We start from the raw sequence: 19,520 nt of genomic DNA, 5'->3' as shown, positions 1-19,520 counted from the left end.
TTGAGGTATTATACCCTTCAAATACGAATTCATACTGTTTAACCCTTAACTACCATGTACACCGAGCTTATACTCAATAAAAAATCTCCTGATAATCGAACAGACATTTACAGGTCCTAAATACTTCAGAAGATAAGCTGTATACTTTTCTTCTTTAGAATATATTGTGATAAGAAGCGCTAATTCTAGGGGTGAATGTAATAGAATACCCCATCTGAACAAGACAACAATAATTGAGCAAAATCAAGTTCATCAAGGACCGTGTTATACGGTTTAGAAGGTAATCAATTAAGATACAGTGGCATGCAGTACTTAGGAAAATCAGAACTGAAGACAGAGATGACACTAACGACACTTGACAACGAGTAAAGAAAGTTCTCTTTTAACCCTAAATAGGTCCTTACGAAGTTTGCCAATTTCGACGGTAACGTAGATTTCCTCTTGTCAACTATTGTGTAATTATGAGAGCATATTCACAAATTTGTCAATGATTTTACATCTGTACACGATCATAAACTGTACAGCAGAGCAAATAAATATCAAAACTCAAGACCGCTGTTCAACTGAATGGAGATTGATGGTTGGCCGACATTGCCGAGGGGTGTCTCCACTCTGATAACTACACCTGAGCTCCCTACATTCCCATTCAATTTAGATCTCCCAATCTGCAGTGCATGACATAATATCTATTTAAAGTATCACAGTATATAATACTGTAATGCATTTGAAAACAGACAATCAATCAACTGACCGATACAGAAGCAAAGGCAGAAGGATGAGCCATGTAAGAGTAGCCGCAAACTACACCGAGCTTTTCCTTAAGTGAATGGATGAGCTCTACATGCAGTCCACGGTGCCTTCCACCAAAAGTAGGACATATGCTGAGATTAGAAGCAAAAACATTAAACACAACTGAAATGTCCATTATTAGTGTTTGACAGTAATAAGACATGAAAGTGAATCAATTAAGTCCATTTCTTTCCACTACCAGCAAGATTAAATAAAAAAACCAATGTAGCTGAAGAAGCAACCAGTGTGATCTTGTTGTATGAATGGGCATGAGATTGAGGGGGTGATATTGAAGGCAAAGCTTTATTGAAAAAGAGAGACCTACATGCACATGGATGCTGAATAAACATCAATCCAATCACAGCTGTAATATCAGCCAACCATGCGGCTTCCATTATTTGGTCAGAGGTATTAAAATTAAATTGTGAAAATTTAAGAAAACTTCATACTAAGTATCTAAATAGTTAAAACTGAACATATACACAAGAATTTAACTACCCAATAATCTCATGTTGGAACAAAGATTCATTTTCCAGTTGCATTTTGCAATTGTGCCTTCCAGGCATTAGCTCTAATCAATGAGTTACATCTGCCTAATGTATATGATATTTCATGATTCTTGCATCCAGAAATATATAAAATCAAATGAGAATAAACGCATAAACAGATCAAATTGAAACAAAGTGGCTTACATACTTAATGGCAGAAAAAAGAATGCCAGGAGAAATATATGCAAGATCTTAGAACAATATTCTTTTCTTTCTTCTTGTTAGAATGTTAGTGCGTATGTCAAGAAATGAGTCAAGGACACTAAACAAAGATTCAAGCAGATCCGAAATATATTTACAGTCAGAAAAGAGAGGATAAGGAGAAACCCAGATACATTCCAAAGCAAGAAATTATCTAATGCAGTTGGCCTCCCCTATAACTTAAGTAGAATAGAGATGCCAACTCTTTTTTCCTACCTAAACAATTGCAAAAAAAAAAAAATCTGAAATATGTTACTCCACCCAAAATAATTGATGATTTCAGTACTCTTTCAACTACAGGTCTTCGGTGTTCAAGGTAGGTTTTACCCATCTATCTTCAATTTTCAGGCAGATCGTCTTAAATTTCAAGGCCTAAATAGATACCAGGTTAAAATTAAAAAGTAAAGACCTTTGCTCCACTCAAGGTCAATTTGAAGAGGATATAGATGACATGATTTTGTACTAACTAGTACAAATATGGCCCCTAGAAAGTTGATAGAAAAGCTAAACTTGAGAAGCTAAAATACATGCTCTGCCATCTCTTGGTGGATATGCTCAAGTATTATGGTGCTAGAATGCAAGAAGATTATAATAACCTCAGTTTAGCATTTAATCTGCATACTGCTGAGGCAGATCCAGGGGGTAAAATGGAAATATAGACGACATGCTCAGCAAGTAAAACAGAGTTTCAGCAACATTATCAAGAAATATTAACTCATCCAAATCATCTAAGAAAACCAAAAATATTTACAACTTCAGATCAGAAGATAGCTTAAGGACAATATTCAGCACACCATCTAAAGAGGCCTTCTATTTCTACCAAGCTATTTTTAAAAGCAAAAACATAATAATGGTTTCTAATGTTCACTCAATCAATTCTCATTTTTCCTAACATGACAATGGTTTCTAATATTCAGTTATTCGCTCAATCAGTTCTCCATTCCTTGTAGAAACAACATTGTGGCCATACATGAGCAAACTATTGAAAAGAGAAGAACCTGTCAACTACCTGAACTGCACAGCTGGCCGCAACATGAGACCAGATCTTTTCCATGCCACAGTTTGCACAATTCCAACTGAAAAGGACTTATCAGGCCATTGCACAACTGGAGTGATGCGAGTACCCCGTCTGTTCTGCAGGAGAAAGTAAGAAACTAGTATTTTAAAAAGTTATCTGCATTGCAACGCTCATTTAACAACGATCCGAAGTGGGAAAGATAAATTCTTAATTCAGAAGGCAAGAAATACAAGGTGCAAATTGACATGGAAAAGAATAAAGAAGAATATTTTGTTCTTCAATATATTTTAGTGGTGGTGTTGGCAAATTAAACTGCATCTTGCAATGTCTTCCAATCTGAAAAACAAAAATGACTTGTTCTGTATTTATCAAAGAGTAATTCCAAAGATTGATTTACTGACTTCAGCCAACCTTGAAAGAGAAGCTGACTCTTATATCTCGAGGATACTGAACTTGGGCTTGAAGCAATCCACCAAAAACTGGAAGAAAAGCACTTGTAGTTAACCCCTTCCCAGCCACATATGTAAGTTGTCCATTGGGTAACTGCATGTCCATGAATGACTGAAAAACAACAAGAGAAGAACAAAACAGAAAGAATAAATTAAAGAATGAACAAGTAGAAGAATAACCGTTTGTAGAGCATATGGAAATCCAACAAAAAGACGGAATCATTTAATTATCCATCATAAAGAGTTGTAGATGAACAATATACATGAAGTTGGGGGGTCATCTAGCTATTATTTTGTTATACATCCAAAAATTTGACATTTGATTTATAAAGATGTACATAACCAGAAAGACATGAACAGAAAGATTAAGTAAATATCAGAGACAGAATTGCTGTAGTGATGTAATCTTTATGTCTTATCAACTATCAACACTTCTAAAAGTGATAAAAGATCAACAATAATCAAAAGTGGTAAGGTGAGAGCCTGTGCTAATGTGAAGGAATTCTATATTCTCTTTTCTGTTACCTCAACAAATAGAGGTCAATATTGATGACAGGAAAATCTTTTGCAATAATCATGAATTTTCAAAACAAGATACTAAAAACTTGTATAAAACTTCCTAATTTAATGTTATTTTCATAGTTCAACTCAAACTATTATTATGAATGGTTAAGATGGTTCAATCAACTTCTCTGGTGCAAATGGGCTTTATTTGCCAGAGGTAGCTAAAAAATATCGGCACTACTTTTACACTAATAAATAAATAAAAATACAAGAGGAGAATGACCTACTAAAACAAAAAATAACATTGTATTGCTTCACAAGTTATCTTCTTGATAAATAACCTTGAATACTCTATGTAAGTCATTTTAAAACACTTAAATCAGTGTAATATGTATATCAGCTCAATGAATGAGGTCAGAACAAAAACTCAGTAGAAGAATTGGTCAACAAGCATCCATACCATCTCTCTGAGCAAACTAGCAAAATCAAGTAACAACCTATAAGACCAAAGAGAAATGTACTAAAACTTATATACAACAGTAATATTCTGAAAAGAAGCAATAAAGCAACTACATAACACAAAATAAAGCACTTATAAGAGAATAAGAGAATGAAAAGACAAACTTACACAGGAAAATGGGTTGAGACAAATCATTGACATCAACAACGATCTTCTATGTTTTGACCACAGAGCCGGACAGAGAGAATGCATTCCACTCTGTTGATAAATAGCTGTGGCATTATGAGAAGGTTTGTAAAAGGTGCCAATGAACTATATGCACAATCATGACAGCATCCAGTGGAATTGATCATACGAGGATTGAGCAAATTTCATAATAGAACAGATGTGACAGCGGTCCACGAAGATATAGTTCAAACATGCTAGTCAAGGAAGCTTTAGGAAATAGATATATCAAATAATTGTCAAACTTTAATAAGTCATAAGAGGATCTGCCTAATTTATTATTAGGTTATGCTATTGCAACAAAGAAGAACCTTCTAAAAATCCAGTCAGGCTTGCATGTCTGAATTAAAAAGATGACAAGATTTATAAAGGAGTCCACTTATAACCAGGCCAAACAACAAAATTAAGAATCAAGTTAAAATCAGACCAAATAAAATGTTCAAAGTAGTTGCAAAAAGTATAGGAAGAAGTGAACTTAAGTTAAGGACATGGAATCCATTACCACAGAAGCAAAAGAATTTGAACAACTTTAACACTTGCAAAAGGCAAACATTAGCTACAAAGCAAGCTCGATAATTGTGCTAGTCAATAGCAAATAGAGAAAAAGCTAAGAACATTCACTATGATTATTGGTGCAACGGTACATGTCAAATCCAAATGAATATATACAAAAGGAATAATCACAATAAGTGAATGTGGAAATTGGCGATGGCCTGGATTTGAGCTGTTATGCATCCGGACCATTCGCATCTATCACTCATCTGACCAAACCAAAGACATTGACATTGGTTTACCTTATAGTTTTATGTTCTATCAGATGTGTCACCTAGATCCCATTCCAAAGGAATAGCTAACCTGGTATTTCTTCTGGGATCTGACACGACAGATAGGATCAAGCTCAAACTCAAATTGGCAAGTTTACGAAGTTCATTGCCTTCCCAACAATAAGGTATAGTAAGATCTAACACCACAAGTTTTACCATCAGATTTGACTAGAGAGTAATTCTTAGTTTTTCACAATTTTTATTTATGCACAAATGCAAAAGAAGTAATGGCAACACTGCAACAGAGAGAAAAAAGTCGCAAGAAATTGATTTGTCTGCAGCCAATTAAAACTAAGAAGTGAAAAACAGTAATATCCACAAAAGATCTAGACCATGCACGACAAGCTGTGCTCTTACTGAGTACTAACAGCTACAGTTATGTTACTAACGTGAAATTCATACCTTCTGATCAAAGCCATACCAAAGCAAATGTTGCTTTGATAGATGAACTGGGAAAAGAAGTGTTGTATCACGAACAAAAAGAACAGGTCCCAGCTGGACAAGGAAAAGAGGAGAACTCTCATTTCCAGAAATGGAACTACCATGTGATGCCTCTGCTCTCCATAGGTCTCCTCTTGCAACTAATGAACTTTCAACAGTGTTCGTTCTGCTATCATATGTTGATGTCACATTAATGCTCCCCTGTATCCATTGCATATTCATCAGTGATTCTGGCGAATCTTACCAGAGAATATACCTGAGTGGTTTTCTGAGAGAGTTGTAAAGAAATTTATCATCAACAGACAACAGAGCCTATGGAAAACTAAGACTTCAAGAACTAATACACTGTCCAAGTTGCATAGTTTATCATCAACAGAGATTAAAATGGTTAAAGTTTAAAGTAACCTTTCTCACAAATGTTTACATAAAAAATAATTATGACAAAAGAACCATCTCCTACCTGTGGCTTGCCGAAATTTCCCAACCGTCTCGAATCGAAACCAATCCCCTCCTCTTCCTCCAACTCATGCAAACCTCGATTGCTGAACCGCTCCGCCACTAATCCAAACTCCTTTTCCCCACAACTACTCCGCATCTGCACGGCCTCGTCCTTCCTCCTCCGGTCGAGATCAGCCCTCACCCAGTCCGCGGACGCCACTCCCTCGTCCAACCGGAACGGCACCGGGAGCCGCCGGGTGATCTGCTCCACGAGTTCCGCTGCAGCGCCAGCGAGGCGGCAGCCGGCGTCGCGGGCTACAGCGGCGGCCGCGGAGGGATCGAGGGGACCGATGACGCGGTGAGACCGGACGAGGAAGGAGAAGCCGTGGGCGAGGCGGCAGGCGAGGTCCTGGGCGCGGCGCTGCACTGCGTCCCATGCATCGAAGGATCTCTCTGCCGACATGGCGAAACCTTAGAGTTCCGATCGGTATTTTGGAACGGGAGAGAAGAGGATTACGGTTTAGAAGGGGAAAAGGGAAGGAGGAGGAGATAAGGGTCCGCTCAGCATTGGGAGAGGCGGAGGAGAGGGGGGGAGGAATTATAATTAAGATGTGATGTGTGTGGGAGTGGAAGAAACAGAGCAGAGAGTGCCAGTCGTATAACTGTGTGGATAATTGGCATAGAATAATAAGTTATTCCTGAAACACGAGAATAAACAAGGATTATTTGACCGCTGTCGGAAGTTAAATAGGGTGAATTTCTTTTTACCGATCAAAGTTTGCACACCAAATAATATACCTAAATTTAAATAAACTATAAATTTATTAATCCTATTAGTTCAATTTTAGTCTAGTAAATATCACGTAAGATAATAATATGTACACATCTATAAAAATTATTTTCCGAGTTAACTCTAAGTTCATTTTCTGTTCAAAAGTGTGGAAATGGAGATAAACGAACAACGGTTCACTTTTTCTTCCCTAATTTAACCAATTATATGCGACTACCAAGTCAGGCTGAAAAGTAATTGATTTATTTTGGACTCCATGGATGCCAAGCATTTCAGATATAGGGAGGGAGGTTAGATCAGATCGCTAGATTCTTTTAGGAATCGCTATATCTATCTAATAAATCAGGGATTCCATGCCAAAAACTCAACAAGCGATCACCTTTTGTTGATCTAAGATGAATCTCATGCAATGCAGCTGATAACATATTTAAAACCAAATCAAGATTCCTAGAGACAATTCACTTAACTAGCTCAGTTAAAACAGATAAATATCCAAAAATAAGTAAAGAACCCTATCAACTTTTAAGACAATTAGAAGACCTAAAAGATCTTGTATTTCCTGGACCAATTAATCCGAATGCAATAATCACCCGAGCAGCAAAATGCGTGCCGTGCCTTCTGCAGTAAATTTGCTGAATTTATCACTCATATCATACCGCAGTTATCGTCCCTGTTATGTCCAAACAGAATAAATGACAGAATGCAGAGCTGTAAGCTGAGATAAACTCAAATCTAATAACTTTACACGCCAGATTGTGATTCAGAGTTTAACTAATTTCTAGACAGGAATTATTAACTCAAAGCAGTATGTAGAGTAACAGCACAAGCTTAATCTGGAGCCTACTTATAGTTCAAAGAATTACTCGCAAGGCTCTAAAACAAAGAATTGATGAATGAACAAGACAATACACATTTTCAAGTACGAGAAATTGGGTACAAGCAACGAAAGGTGAACTAGCATTCGATTGGTATAAATAAAAGAATGCCACAGAACAGCAATCTCTTCAGCAGATGGTACAGTCTCGTCTTCATTTTTTTTTGATGTCCTGATACAATGTTGCCATCATTTTTCCCTGCCATATTCTCTAGAAAGAACTAATTTGAGCACAATTGTGGCATAATTGAACTGTCTTCCCTAAACGAGAGTTAGAACATATCTGTTTTAATCCATGGGATGGCTTCCCTCTTTCGGCACCAGTGTCAATAAGTAAATTGAATAAAGACTCTCTCTCTCTCTCTCTCTCTCTCTCTCTCCCCCTCTCTCTGACTTTTATCAGGCATCAGCTCTAGTCCTCGACCTCCCAAGAGTGAGCTCCAGATCATCTGATCCACATTCCTCATGTATTCTCTCTCCCTCCCATGCTTTCACGAGTCCTGTCCAGTGGTTATTGTCATTAATGCTGCTCCCAAATGCAAACTCATCCGGAACACCACCTGACATGTGAACATCAGTATGCCCAGAGCCACCTGCTATTACAGGGGAACATGTGCCGCTCTGCCCTGGTGTGCACACTTTTGAAGACTCCCTTCCTGTCATTACCTCCTTGCAAGGACCAAAGGGATTGGATGACACAAGACTCCTTGTAGGAGAAGATGGACCTGCGGATGAAATCTGCATTGCTGCAAGCCATGCTGGATCAGGACCAACCTGATGTCCAGGACTTTGTGGAGTCGAATTTGGTAGAGAAGTAAAATATGCACTGGCCCATGGTGGCAGGGTTCCTGACACATCCCAGTCAGATCCAATTCGGGGTGTAGAAGCAGTTGGGGAACTCAAAGGAGGGGTCACAGGGGCACTAATGGAACCACCATTAAGGAAGAGATGGTGTAGTTGTGAGAACTTAGATGAGGAAGCAGAGGAGAGGTTTTTGGCCCATGGAATGGGAGAGCTGCCATCAGTACCACTGCCAAAATTATTGGCTTGCGCTATGTAGGAGGAAGATGAAGAGCTGGGGAAAGAAGAGGATGAAGGGCTAGGGTTGTACGACAGATGTGGGCTTGGCTGGTATGATGACCATGGACTCGGTGAAGCAGAGACTCCATTTACATCTGTTCGCTCTGATGGAGGCTTGCAACCCTGTAACAAGAAGAAATGAGTAGGCAAAATTTGTCCTTTATGTTGCAGCTTCTGCACAAGTAGTTGCACAAATGAAGAGATGCAGATAGTCATTCAAGAGCTAAACTAGATGCCAGGAGAGCATTAGAATGCTTCTTCATGGTAAGCTAGGAGAAACCCATCATACTGTGGACCCTAGCAAATTTTAGCTAAAATACATAATGGAGTGTCAGGCTCTCAGCATTGGTTTTACAAAGTAGACATGCATCATAAAAATAACAGTCAGAACGAATAATATGCAATTGAAGATCATATTGATAACTAGTCAGAAATCACATCAACATCAACATCGTAAAGGCTATGTAAACATCAGTCTCTTCCCTAGCTAAAAAGATCCTACAACACAAAAGGCAGTTACATTGAGTAGGTCTATATTGAAGTGTGAAATCACAACTGCTTGCAATAGGATTTGATATAATTCCTAGCAATGACCAACAATATAATTGTGAAACAGAAAGCCAGCACATCAATTTTTAAAAAGTATGAGCACAAAGGAAAGAAGACTACATTTTTATATTGAGCATCAAGTGTCACTATCTCATGGATCACATTGACACACCATATGTCAAAAGATGATGCCAAAAGCTCACATAGGTACAGACAAATCCCCATTTTCCAAAAAGACAATTTTCCATTCCAGTAAAGGTTGCAATACAAGATGAATCTTTCCGCTACTGCCCTAGCATCAGAATAGCCAGATTGCATAATTCAAAGCTCTCTTCCCAATGTAACAGACAAACAATACAATGGCGGAGTGATAACAGTTTTAGACCTCTATTTCTTACCCTATCATAAATTTAAACTTGTGCTTTAATTGGAACAATTATCAGTCAAACAATATCAAGAGTTTTCTCTAAATTAACTATTCTATTAATTAATGACTCTTCATTGCCTTTTCTTGCATACGACATCACATCAGATTTTGCAATGATCCAAAATCAGTGCACCATATGAAGAATCTAAAGTAATAAGCATCTCAGAATTTGCTTTAGCCTAAGATTTTAAAAAGTGTCATATAATTGGATGATCTGGACCCATATTGCTTTTAAGTCTTTCCAATATTGTCAGAAGTCTCATATTAGCTGGTCTAAGTGCATTATATGAAAGTCAAGGGATCTTCCTAGTTCATAGTGTCCTAGTAGCAAGTGAACATAAATGTTGAAGATTGTAGAATAGGGAGGCTCATCGTAAGTCTCAAGGGTCCAGAATTCCTCTGGTTTACTAAATGGTCCTAAAATGTGTCTTTCTATCTCTATGAAGAAAGGGGAGACCCTAGTGGACAATTAAGGCTCTCAAAAACAAATAATTCCATCTATATCATATTAATTAAAAGTTCTTAAAGTTTTACTATTGATGGACTCTTAGGCTTTAATTTCTTACAACTTTGTGGCTCAACAGCTCCTTTAGTTTGTAGTTTTGAGCAAAATTGATAGGTAATCAGTTTAATCTAAAATGGATTGGTTTTTACAGAAAACAGACGAAACAGATTGAGATGGAACAAGGCATTATATCAGCCCACTCGACTATTTCGCAGCCCTTTAGTGCCCATTTCACTGAAGCAGCTAACCAAAATGATCGTGCCATTGGAATGGTTTCACGGAGCCACAGTATAAACAGAAAACAGCTCAAGATGGAACAAGATCTTATATCAGCCCATTTTGGTAGTTTTTCGCCATGTTGACTCTTTCACAGTCCTTTTTTTTGCCCATTTCACTGAAGCAGCTAACCAAAATATTTGTGCCTTGGAATGGTTTCATGATGCCACAGTATAGTAGTGATATGGTAAGTGCAACAAACTTACATCGTGCCAATTTCCAAGGTATGCCACCAGTTCATCCTAGTCTAACAAGAATGCCCTTGGCATGGCTTGGCAATGGCACGCCATCAGTAGAAGTTTTTTATGGTATTTTCTGATATAAAATTGCCAAAGCTACCTAACAGATCTAACTTAATCATGCACCGGCATTGGCATAATTCCTAGGAAATTGACGTGGTGAGTGTAGAACAAGGGAAAGGAGTATGATATTATCTACTATCTAATAGATATGTTGATGTTATCAAGTATAGGTATTATGGAGAGAATACTAGCATGAGAATAATCAGAGGAGAGAGCATTGCATATAATCTTGGGGTTGCACTACATTTTGGCATCAAGGCTTTTTGTTTACTCTATTTAAAGATAAATTAAACTAGCACACTCAATGTGAGAGCAGATAGTGTGTATTAATTGCTGATGATATCATTCTGATTGATGAATCGAAAATAAGATTGAATACAAAATTAGAAGCACAGAGAAGAAATTTAGAATCTAAATGTTTTACAATAGAATGTAATTTTAGCAAATTAAGGCATCAAAATAAAGAAGGAACCATTCTTGATGGATAAGAGATACCTAGAAAGGAGTATTTCCATTACTCTATCTATAGCCCAATAGGGAGGAGATATTGATGAGCATATTGCCAATAAAATCATAGCAAGATCATTAAAAATGAAAAGGTGCTTCTAGCATGTTTTGTGATAGTCATATATAACTTAAGTAGAAAGAGAAATTTTGCAAGATGGCCATATTACCTATAAATTTTATAAATTCGAACATTTGACAACTAGAGAACAATACATTCAAAATGTTGCAATGAAAGTTCTAAGTGGATGAGTGGTGTTCAAGAAAAGATAGAACAAAGAATGTCTACCAATAGAAGATAGATTATGTGACAATAAATTAAGATGATTTTGACATGAACTGCGGAGACATGTAATACACCAGTGCAAAGAAGTAATTTATGCAGATAAAGGTTGCACAAAACTAAGTCCAAGTTTGAGTCAATAGTCTCTGAACACTGAGGAAATTAGTCGGAAAACACATTATAACGCTTAATGGGCACAAATTTGATGGTACTAAATACAAAATAGTCATACTAAAAGCTTCATTGTTGCTGTGTTTTCCAAATTACCCCTTTCCATTATTGAATCTGACCATCTCTTCTTTTTCTTTTTCTTTTTTTTTATTTTTGCTTCAAATGATTGTTGGAGTGTTCATACGTTCAATAGGTTAGAGATGATATAAGTCAGATACGGTTCAAACCAAGTTAAGCCAGTGGTATTTTTATAATTTGCTAGATAAAACTAAGCTAGCAAGGACAGACTAAGGTCAAAGCCTGCTACCAAGACTCAGTATGTTGTTATTTTAACATTCTCGACGAATGCAACGGTTGATCCAGAACTAGCGGAAAAGGTACTATTTGAACAAGATGAAGTGAATATTGCAGAGTCTGTAACGAAGAACTATCATTCAACTTCTACTATACTTCAGAAATGCAAATCTATAGGAGAAAAAAAAAATAAACAAAATTGGAGAAAAGGCAGCTGAGATCACCTTCCGGTAAGTAGTTCCGTCGGGCTCAACGGTCCACCCCGCCTCGTCGCAAAGAGCCTTGAGCACCTCGTTGTTGTCGCAGTGCTTGGGGAGTTTGTATCCGCCGTACATCCTCAGCCCAGCGTAGATCTTGGCGGCGATCGCGCGGCGCCGCCGCTCCCGCCTCTTGTTGTTCTCCCTCTCCCTCCAAGTCGGCATCCTCGACCCCGACGTCATCCCAAATTCCCACGAGAAAACCTAATCGACTCCCCTCTGGAGCTACCGATCCGATCGAATCGCTCGGGAATCTTTGGACTCTGAGAAGAGGAGGCGCAGGCGAGCTCGATCTGAGGGAGAGAGGAAGAGAAAGGGGGGGACTATGTAATACAAGTCGGAGATCAGCAGGATTTAGGGGAAGAGGGAAGGAGAGGATGCATTGAAATGGACACTCGGAGGCCGAGAATTACATGTCTACCACTGTACGGGGATGAGAGATTGGTGTGTGGAGTAGAGGGTATAATAGGAAGGGCGAGTTGATGACATCGTGATGCAGTATGGACCCGGAAATTTAGCAGATGTTGCGAACTCGGGCACCATGTGCTTGTCAGATGGAAAACGCTTCTAGCTCTTTATTGCTACCGTTTTCAGTTTCTAATACAGCACATTTACTTTTCTTTTTCTTTTTCGATCATCGTTTCTGAGCAAGTAGCTTGTAGGTTGTACAATGAGGTCACTTTGCCCGTATATAATTTTAATAAAAAATTGTCTTTATTAGCCAATGGTAGAACTTAGGAAGTCATAGGTTTGATTAATGGATTCCCTCGACGAACAGAAACTGCTTAAAAAATATGTGGACTATGCCAATGCCGGACACGCTAAGTGGCTCTGGCTGGGGGCAATATCCTCGAAACCACCGTTCCGAGAACCAATCACCTCTAAGATCGCTCTGCAGTGGCAGCCCAATTAAGCCATCATATTTCATAGCTTTGGCGTTTACAAAACCACGTAACATACTGTTAGCAAATATTTACAGTATTACATGAGGCCTTACTTGATTTCATTTTGAACTGCCTCCTCAACAGACTCAATTCTCCCTATTTGCTCTTGGACTAGAGTTCGCTGAGAGTCAAGATCGCTCAACATCGACCTACTCTCTGATGCACATTTAGATATACCTACCTATAAGGTGGTTAAAGTCCATGAATAGGATTGCCATGAGGATGGCCACCCCCAAATTCCTTCCAAAATAGTCCCCAGTCTAGAAATTCAAGTCAATGACCTCAAAATGGACAGGATGTTTAATTAATTATGCCCGAGTCTTTATTCAACGAGACTAACAATGGGGGTGCTCAAAGCCAGTTCGACTCAGAACCTTATTGTCAGGGTAACATCTGAACCCAATTGGGTTAGCAAAAGCCTGGTCACCAGATTCTTCCGTTTGTTGGTGAAATCACGAGATAGGCTGAGTGCTCGGACACCGCAAGCACATCAACCACTATGATCCTCTCCCTCCAAGCTATCAGGATACCGCCCAAAAGCACCAATCGATGGGACACAATCTATAGTCACGGCCAAACTTTGGCATGCACCATGATAGCTATCGTTTCGAGCCCAGTATGAGTTTCTAACAAGATAATAATGCTCACCTTGTCGTCCCGGATCGATGAACTCCATATATCTATCATGGACCGAATCCTTGAAGGCTCCCTTGCAATCCCAACAAAGAATCTTAAAACATCCTCGCCTGAGCGATACCAGGCACTCTTCCAAACTAGGATTAGCATTAAATGAATCCATATCGGTAGCACTTAGCGCCTCGCTAGAAAAGGCCAAGTGAACTCGAGCAACCACCTCACTGTGACTGTCAGCAGGAGGGAGCAGCACCAACCATGGGCTGTTATGGAAGGTCAGCTCACCCTTCTCCGCCGAATCGGCCACAGACCAAGCCAATGCCAACAGTCGATTGCAACGGCCACTAGACCCCAAGACCATCTCAAATCCTCCAATAGCACACTTCTTAAATCTCAATGATGACTAGCAGAGAGGTAGGCGAGTGACGAGGAAACTTGGAACCCCGAGCCCCAGTCAAAGTGATAGGGCTCTAGGGCTCTTTGAGCCCTCACCCACATTCATTGCGAAGGAAGACGAAATCGAAGAGTCTTTGCCCTTGTTTGTCACTTAGGAGGCATTGGGAACTCGGAACAACATTTACTTGATGATTTGATGTAGTACGAGCAACAACGAGTGTTGTTCGACACACAGCTGAATGATTGCGATGGACCCCTCGACCAAACATTAAAATTGTTAAATAGTAAACCAAAATTTTAATTTATTTTTAAGAAAAATGTACTTAATTATCTAATTTCATCTAGTTTATAAAAAAATAAAAATAATTAAGTCAAATAACTGAGCAAAACTTTTTACAAAAACATATCACAGTGAGATAAATTTAGCCGAGGCATACCTCAGTGAAAATTTTCTTGCAAAAATCTCTAGTCTAAATTTTCTCCCACATCAATGGCCAGCCACCAAAGGAGCGCAGCTAGAGTTGTACTCCTCGAGAAAAGAGGACGAGCGATCGAGTGTTTGTTATTGTTAGCACATTAGCTGGAAGTTCTTTGTAGTAAAATGAATTAAGGCCTATGTGCACTTACCCTTCGTTCGTTATGATTAGTAATTGGACTTATTAGTGTTTCATTTTATTATTATTATTTTATTTTTTACGATGGTTGACGTAGATATCAAACTTTTGTATCGAGATAGGCTAATCTCTATATCTAAATTATAATTGGCGTATATGCTCATAATCCATGCTACTTGTGATAAGCGGTCGAGCCTAATTGCATGAGACCAAGTAATTATAGTGAAGTTGTTTCAATAAAGTGAGATTTCTTACTTAATGACTGACTCCCATGACAAAAGAAGACGAAACGTTTAAAGAAAAGCAGTGAGTTTATCATCTAGATCAGTCGAGGAACTCATTTTCATATCCGGCAAAGAGACATATACGAATACGAATAAGAATACGAATGCCACCTTAATCGAACTCTATATCAGCTCGTGGATCGTGATTTATAACGTTCCAAATGGCTACGCGTTCAAACTTAACCGATTCAACTTAGATTGGCCCCCCTCACCGCACGTGGGTTCTTTGTCTCGACTCGACCGAGTCACTGCCCGGGTCCACCACCGAGTCATGGGTGAGTCATCATCGCTATTTGTTATTTACGCAACACTAGGCGTCCACGTAGGCTGACCTGTTTCTACTAATAGGAAGCGAGCTCGATCGCTTAAGAGGGAGTAATGAGAGAGTTTTGGATTGATGGCGAAACAAGATGACAAATAAAATAAAAAATTATTTTTAGTGAGAAAAAAAAATATATATATATATATATTACATATCTAAGTGACTAAATATCACTCTTGATATTTAGAAGAAAATTTAATTATAATTTCTGTAATGGGTTAGTAATACTTGATCACGAGGTTACTATTAGTGATCTTAAACTGATGCTTTATTAAAAAAATTTTTTTAAGGTGGAGTATAAAGTTGGGAATCTCGTACACACATTGGGGGGTGCTGATGGAGTTGGAAAGGTGCAGTTAGTACTCTTCCTCTACTTTAATGCACACTTGATGCGTTGATGGCACAAAATGACATCAACTAATTATATTTATCCACCCTCCCAAGCGTGCATATATTTTGATTGACATCACATCACATTGGCTGTTGCAGCTCCCAATGGCAAGGGCCCATGATTTCTTTTACTATTTTATAAGTGTTTGGATAAGGTTTTTAATACTTAAGTAACAACTAACTAAGACTTGGATTTTAAGGCCCGTTTGGTTACGAGATAAAGAAAATAATAAGAGTCAAATAAAATAAAATTTATTCTAAGTTTTAAAATAAAATTATTTTATTTTTTCTTAAGATATTTACACAATATAAACACCATCGTAACATCTCATATCAAATTATTTTTCTTACAAAGATATTCTCATATATTATACTATAAGTATATGACTATTTGCTAATTATATTATAGTCATATTGCAATTGAGTAATATATTCTATTATATTAGTATCGGAGAGGACAAATTAATGACTTGCGTTTTAGGATAACTCCTCTAAAGTTGTAGATGTCTTTACATGAGAGCTAGGTTAATAGGAAGTTGAAATAATATTTTTACTCCTATATATTAAATCATATGTCAATAATAGAGGGGGTACTTGGTCATTTCAATACATTCTTTTGGTGGTGAAAGTTGGCATCAGCCATTCATTCATGTACAGTCAATTGTTGGCATCGTTAAAATATAATTAAAAAAAATAACCATTATATTTTAGTTTGAACCACATAAGAGGTTAAGTAGTTAAGTTTAAAATACAAGAGGTTATTTGTAATTAGATCAATCCATGGGGGTGGGGACTGAGAGGCAGGGGAGTAGATAAAGTATAATTTGTCCATCATTTAAATTTAACCCTATTTCAAGCTGCTTAATAAGTAAATTCAAACATCTCGACCTCAGCTTGAATTGATTATTGAGTAGTCTATATATACTTTGTAAAATCAAATTAAACATATAACCAAATTAAAATTTATTTATTATTTATTTATTTTTATTTTATATTGACATATAAAATGAGTCTTATCAAACTGGCTTGTGCTAAACTTGAATTACACTTTAATTCTGATCAAGTTTTGGCTCGTTTCAAAAACAAATACAGTCAGAAAATATTTAAAAAAAAAAGAAGACTAATTATACACCTTAATAGTATTGCCAACAGAGTAACATGAAAAAATCTCTGGGAGAAAAAAAACAACAACAACCTTGTGGAGAATATTAGCTCCAAGGAACACTTGCACACTTGTCCAGAGCTAGCTAGCTAAGGGGTGTCTTCCACGCTCAAACAAACACACAAGCTGTGATCAAATCTGCAGCTATGTTTTTGTATCTGAATCCCAACAAGACAAACAGCGAGGCTAGCTGCAACTATTTCATAAGGCATCTCCATTAACCCCCACAGGAGCAAGCTAGGGTTTCCTTGGAAGGAAGAACCACTCTTGAGTCTTGAGTTGCTTTCCTAAAGAAACCCCAAGTTCACACTTCAAGGGATTCCTCCACCCACAGTTCCCTTAAATTATCATCTAACCTCCCCTTGTACTTCACTTTCTTAAACTAATAAGAGATTGGATCGCCACTGAAGTGGCCAAAGAGATCATTCAATTTCTTATTAGTATCCCAATCTATGATTATGCTGGGATTCCAACTTCGCAACACTATAATTCGTTATATATATATATATATATTTTTTTTTTTTTTTTTTTGTTGAAGAAAAGAATACAACAAGAACCGAAAGAAATACGATCGAAACGTGACGCCAATTTGACTACGCCAAATAAACTTGATACGCACGCTCTCCTCTTTGTCTTTCCTCTCTTTTGTTCTCTCTCTCTCTCTCTCTCTCTCTCTCTCTCTCTCTCTCTCTCTCGCTTTAAAAGGCCATATGCTCCCTCTCCAAACCTTCCCGAATCCATCAGAACTCCTCTCTTCCTCCTTATAATATATCTTCTCCATGGCGTCCTCCTACACGTTCATAAATAGAGCAACGGTACTACTTGTGATACTCTTCTCTCTTCTATTGTTTACTCCCTCTCTACAAGCAAGGAGGCTGCTACTTTGTGACAGACACGAGAAGAACGAGTCATCTTTGCAACGTAGTCTGGTGTTAGTTATCATGCCAAAGGGAAGTCTACCTCCTTCTTCTCCTACCAAAGGCGGCAACGGCGAGGTCGGCACCGGCAATACGGCGCGGATCTTGGGGTCGGTGCCGAGCCCCGGAGTAGGGCATTAGTTAGAGCTTACACTGTTGAGGCCGGTCTTCAGTTTGCTAGAATTTTTTTGTTAGGCTGAGTGAGTGCATGACAAATTAATATTTCTTCCATTTATTTTTCTTCACTTCGTTTCTATAGATTTCTTTTTCTTTTAATTGGTTTGGATTGATGTATCTATTGCGTATATGCTGAAGAAGAATGAGAATATATAGCTTTATATAAGAAAGACAAAGTAAACCTTTTATTTTAAGAGTACTATTGGACGGAGACAATCTTATATGAACTTATGTGACGTGATCATCAACTAAATTACCACGAGAAAGAAAAAAAAATCTTGGCATCTTTGGTTGGATAGAAGTGATTTGATTTAGTTTGGGGGTTAGGAGATGCTGAGGTGCATGTGAGTCCAAACAGATGATGCCTAGCTAGCTAGTAGTTAATTGTCCAAAATCCCATTTTGGACGTCAACCAAATAATTAAACTATACTTTGGTGCAATCTATCCCATATATGTAACTCGATGGCATCAATCTTTGGGTTTAAGATTTGATTGAATACTTTGTTAAAAAAGATTGACCTGTCACAAGGTTCAACCGCAGAAAGGAGAGATGAAGGGATGGTGTTCAGCAAGAGGAAAGAGGAAAGATTCCCCTAACAAGCAAGTTCAAGTGAAGTGTTTTGGAGGTGATTTTATAATTTAATTATATTTATCCTTTTGATTTAGCATATAAAATTAAGTGTAGATATTTTTTTATAGTTGATGTATATCTTATTATAATGAGAAAATGTGCATACTTTATATTTGTCATGCACACTAAGATCTATTCGTACAAATTAAATATAATTAAATTATAAAAATCTTTGTTTTAGAGTAATCTAAGTTTAATAAAAATATAAGACCTAGAGGAATTAGAACTTAGGACTTCATGCTATGGATTTTATGGATTTGATTGTCACAATTTTCATATATGAGAACAATTTATTCCCTTTTTTTTTTCAATGTCACATTGAAGAGGTAATGCTGGTACTTGTTCTTCAGACATGATTTTCTAGAAAACCCAAAAAAAAAATGATGTGCCTAGGTATATAATAAGAAAAAGTAGCTGATTTTTATAGCAACATAAACACATTATTGATGGAGCAATATTGCAAAATTATACCAAAAATTATGTTTGATTGCGAGATATTGCAGAATGATTGCAATACTTTTCTTCTTTTTCTTTCTAAATTTTTGATTTTTAACTTGGAAAAAGCATTAACAAGCTAATTATCGTACCGCGTAGGCCCAACAAATGCTAACTTTAAAATAGACCCATCACTAGTTCGGTGGCCCATCTAGTACTTGAAACCCTGTAGATCTTGCTAATCCAATGCCGACATTATGGGTGCTGACAACTAGTTTCTTGACTAGTTAGCTCAGACACCATTGCCGACATTGATGATGACTCTTAACTACAAAGGCTTAACGATCAAGCATGCTCCAAAGTCATTGCCGACTGCGTAGAAGTCTCTGAACTACAAAGGCTTCG

At 37.6% G+C, this 19,520-nt stretch overlaps 2 protein-coding genes and 1 long non-coding RNA gene across 4 annotated transcripts; 1 reads left to right on the top strand and 2 right to left on the bottom strand.

The window, feature by feature from the left end:
* Positions 1-355: 355 nt before the first annotated feature.
* On the bottom strand, positions 356-6,527 carry LOC140802178 (uncharacterized). Of its 2 annotated transcripts, XM_073157621.1 has the most exons (7): positions 5,920-6,527; positions 5,421-5,660; positions 4,138-4,227; positions 2,968-3,117; positions 2,548-2,672; positions 752-881; positions 356-665 (listed from the first exon to the last, which is right to left on the bottom strand). In XM_073157621.1, exons 1-7 carry the CDS (start codon positions 6,358-6,360, stop codon positions 540-542), a joined length of 1,302 nt encoding a protein of 433 aa, XP_073013722.1. In that variant the 5' UTR covers positions 6,361-6,527; the 3' UTR covers positions 356-539. The 2 variants fall into 2 exon arrangements, with proteins under 2 accessions (XP_073013722.1, XP_073013728.1); XM_073157627.1 differs by lacking the exons at positions 356-665; positions 752-881; positions 2,548-2,672 and adding an exon at positions 2,683-2,892 and having other exon boundaries at positions 5,920-6,507.
* Positions 6,528-7,546: 1,019 nt separating this feature from the next.
* On the bottom strand, positions 7,547-12,834 carry LOC140802051 (protein BZR1 homolog 3-like). Its single transcript, XM_073157466.1, has 2 exons — positions 12,177-12,834; positions 7,547-8,764 (listed from the first exon to the last, which is right to left on the bottom strand). The coding sequence occupies exons 1-2, from the start codon at positions 12,390-12,392 to the stop codon at positions 7,961-7,963; spliced, it is 1,020 nt and encodes a 339-aa protein (XP_073013567.1). The 5' UTR covers positions 12,393-12,834; the 3' UTR covers positions 7,547-7,960.
* Positions 12,835-17,942: 5,108 nt separating this feature from the next.
* On the top strand, positions 17,943-19,471 carry LOC140792594 (uncharacterized). The gene is made up of 3 exons (XR_012109771.1): positions 17,943-18,071; positions 18,591-18,675; positions 19,403-19,471. It is a non-coding gene; the product is annotated as an uncharacterized lncRNA (long non-coding RNA).
* Positions 19,472-19,520: the final 49 nt, after the last annotated feature.

The sequence above is a fragment of the Typha latifolia genome, chromosome 1 (genome assembly GCF_019914945.1).
Source record: "Typha latifolia isolate L0001 chromosome 1, TyphaL0001v2, whole genome shotgun sequence".
Lineage (NCBI taxonomy): Eukaryota > Viridiplantae > Streptophyta > Magnoliopsida > Poales > Typhaceae > Typha > Typha latifolia.
This window is presented reverse-complemented; position numbering and strand designations above follow the sequence as displayed.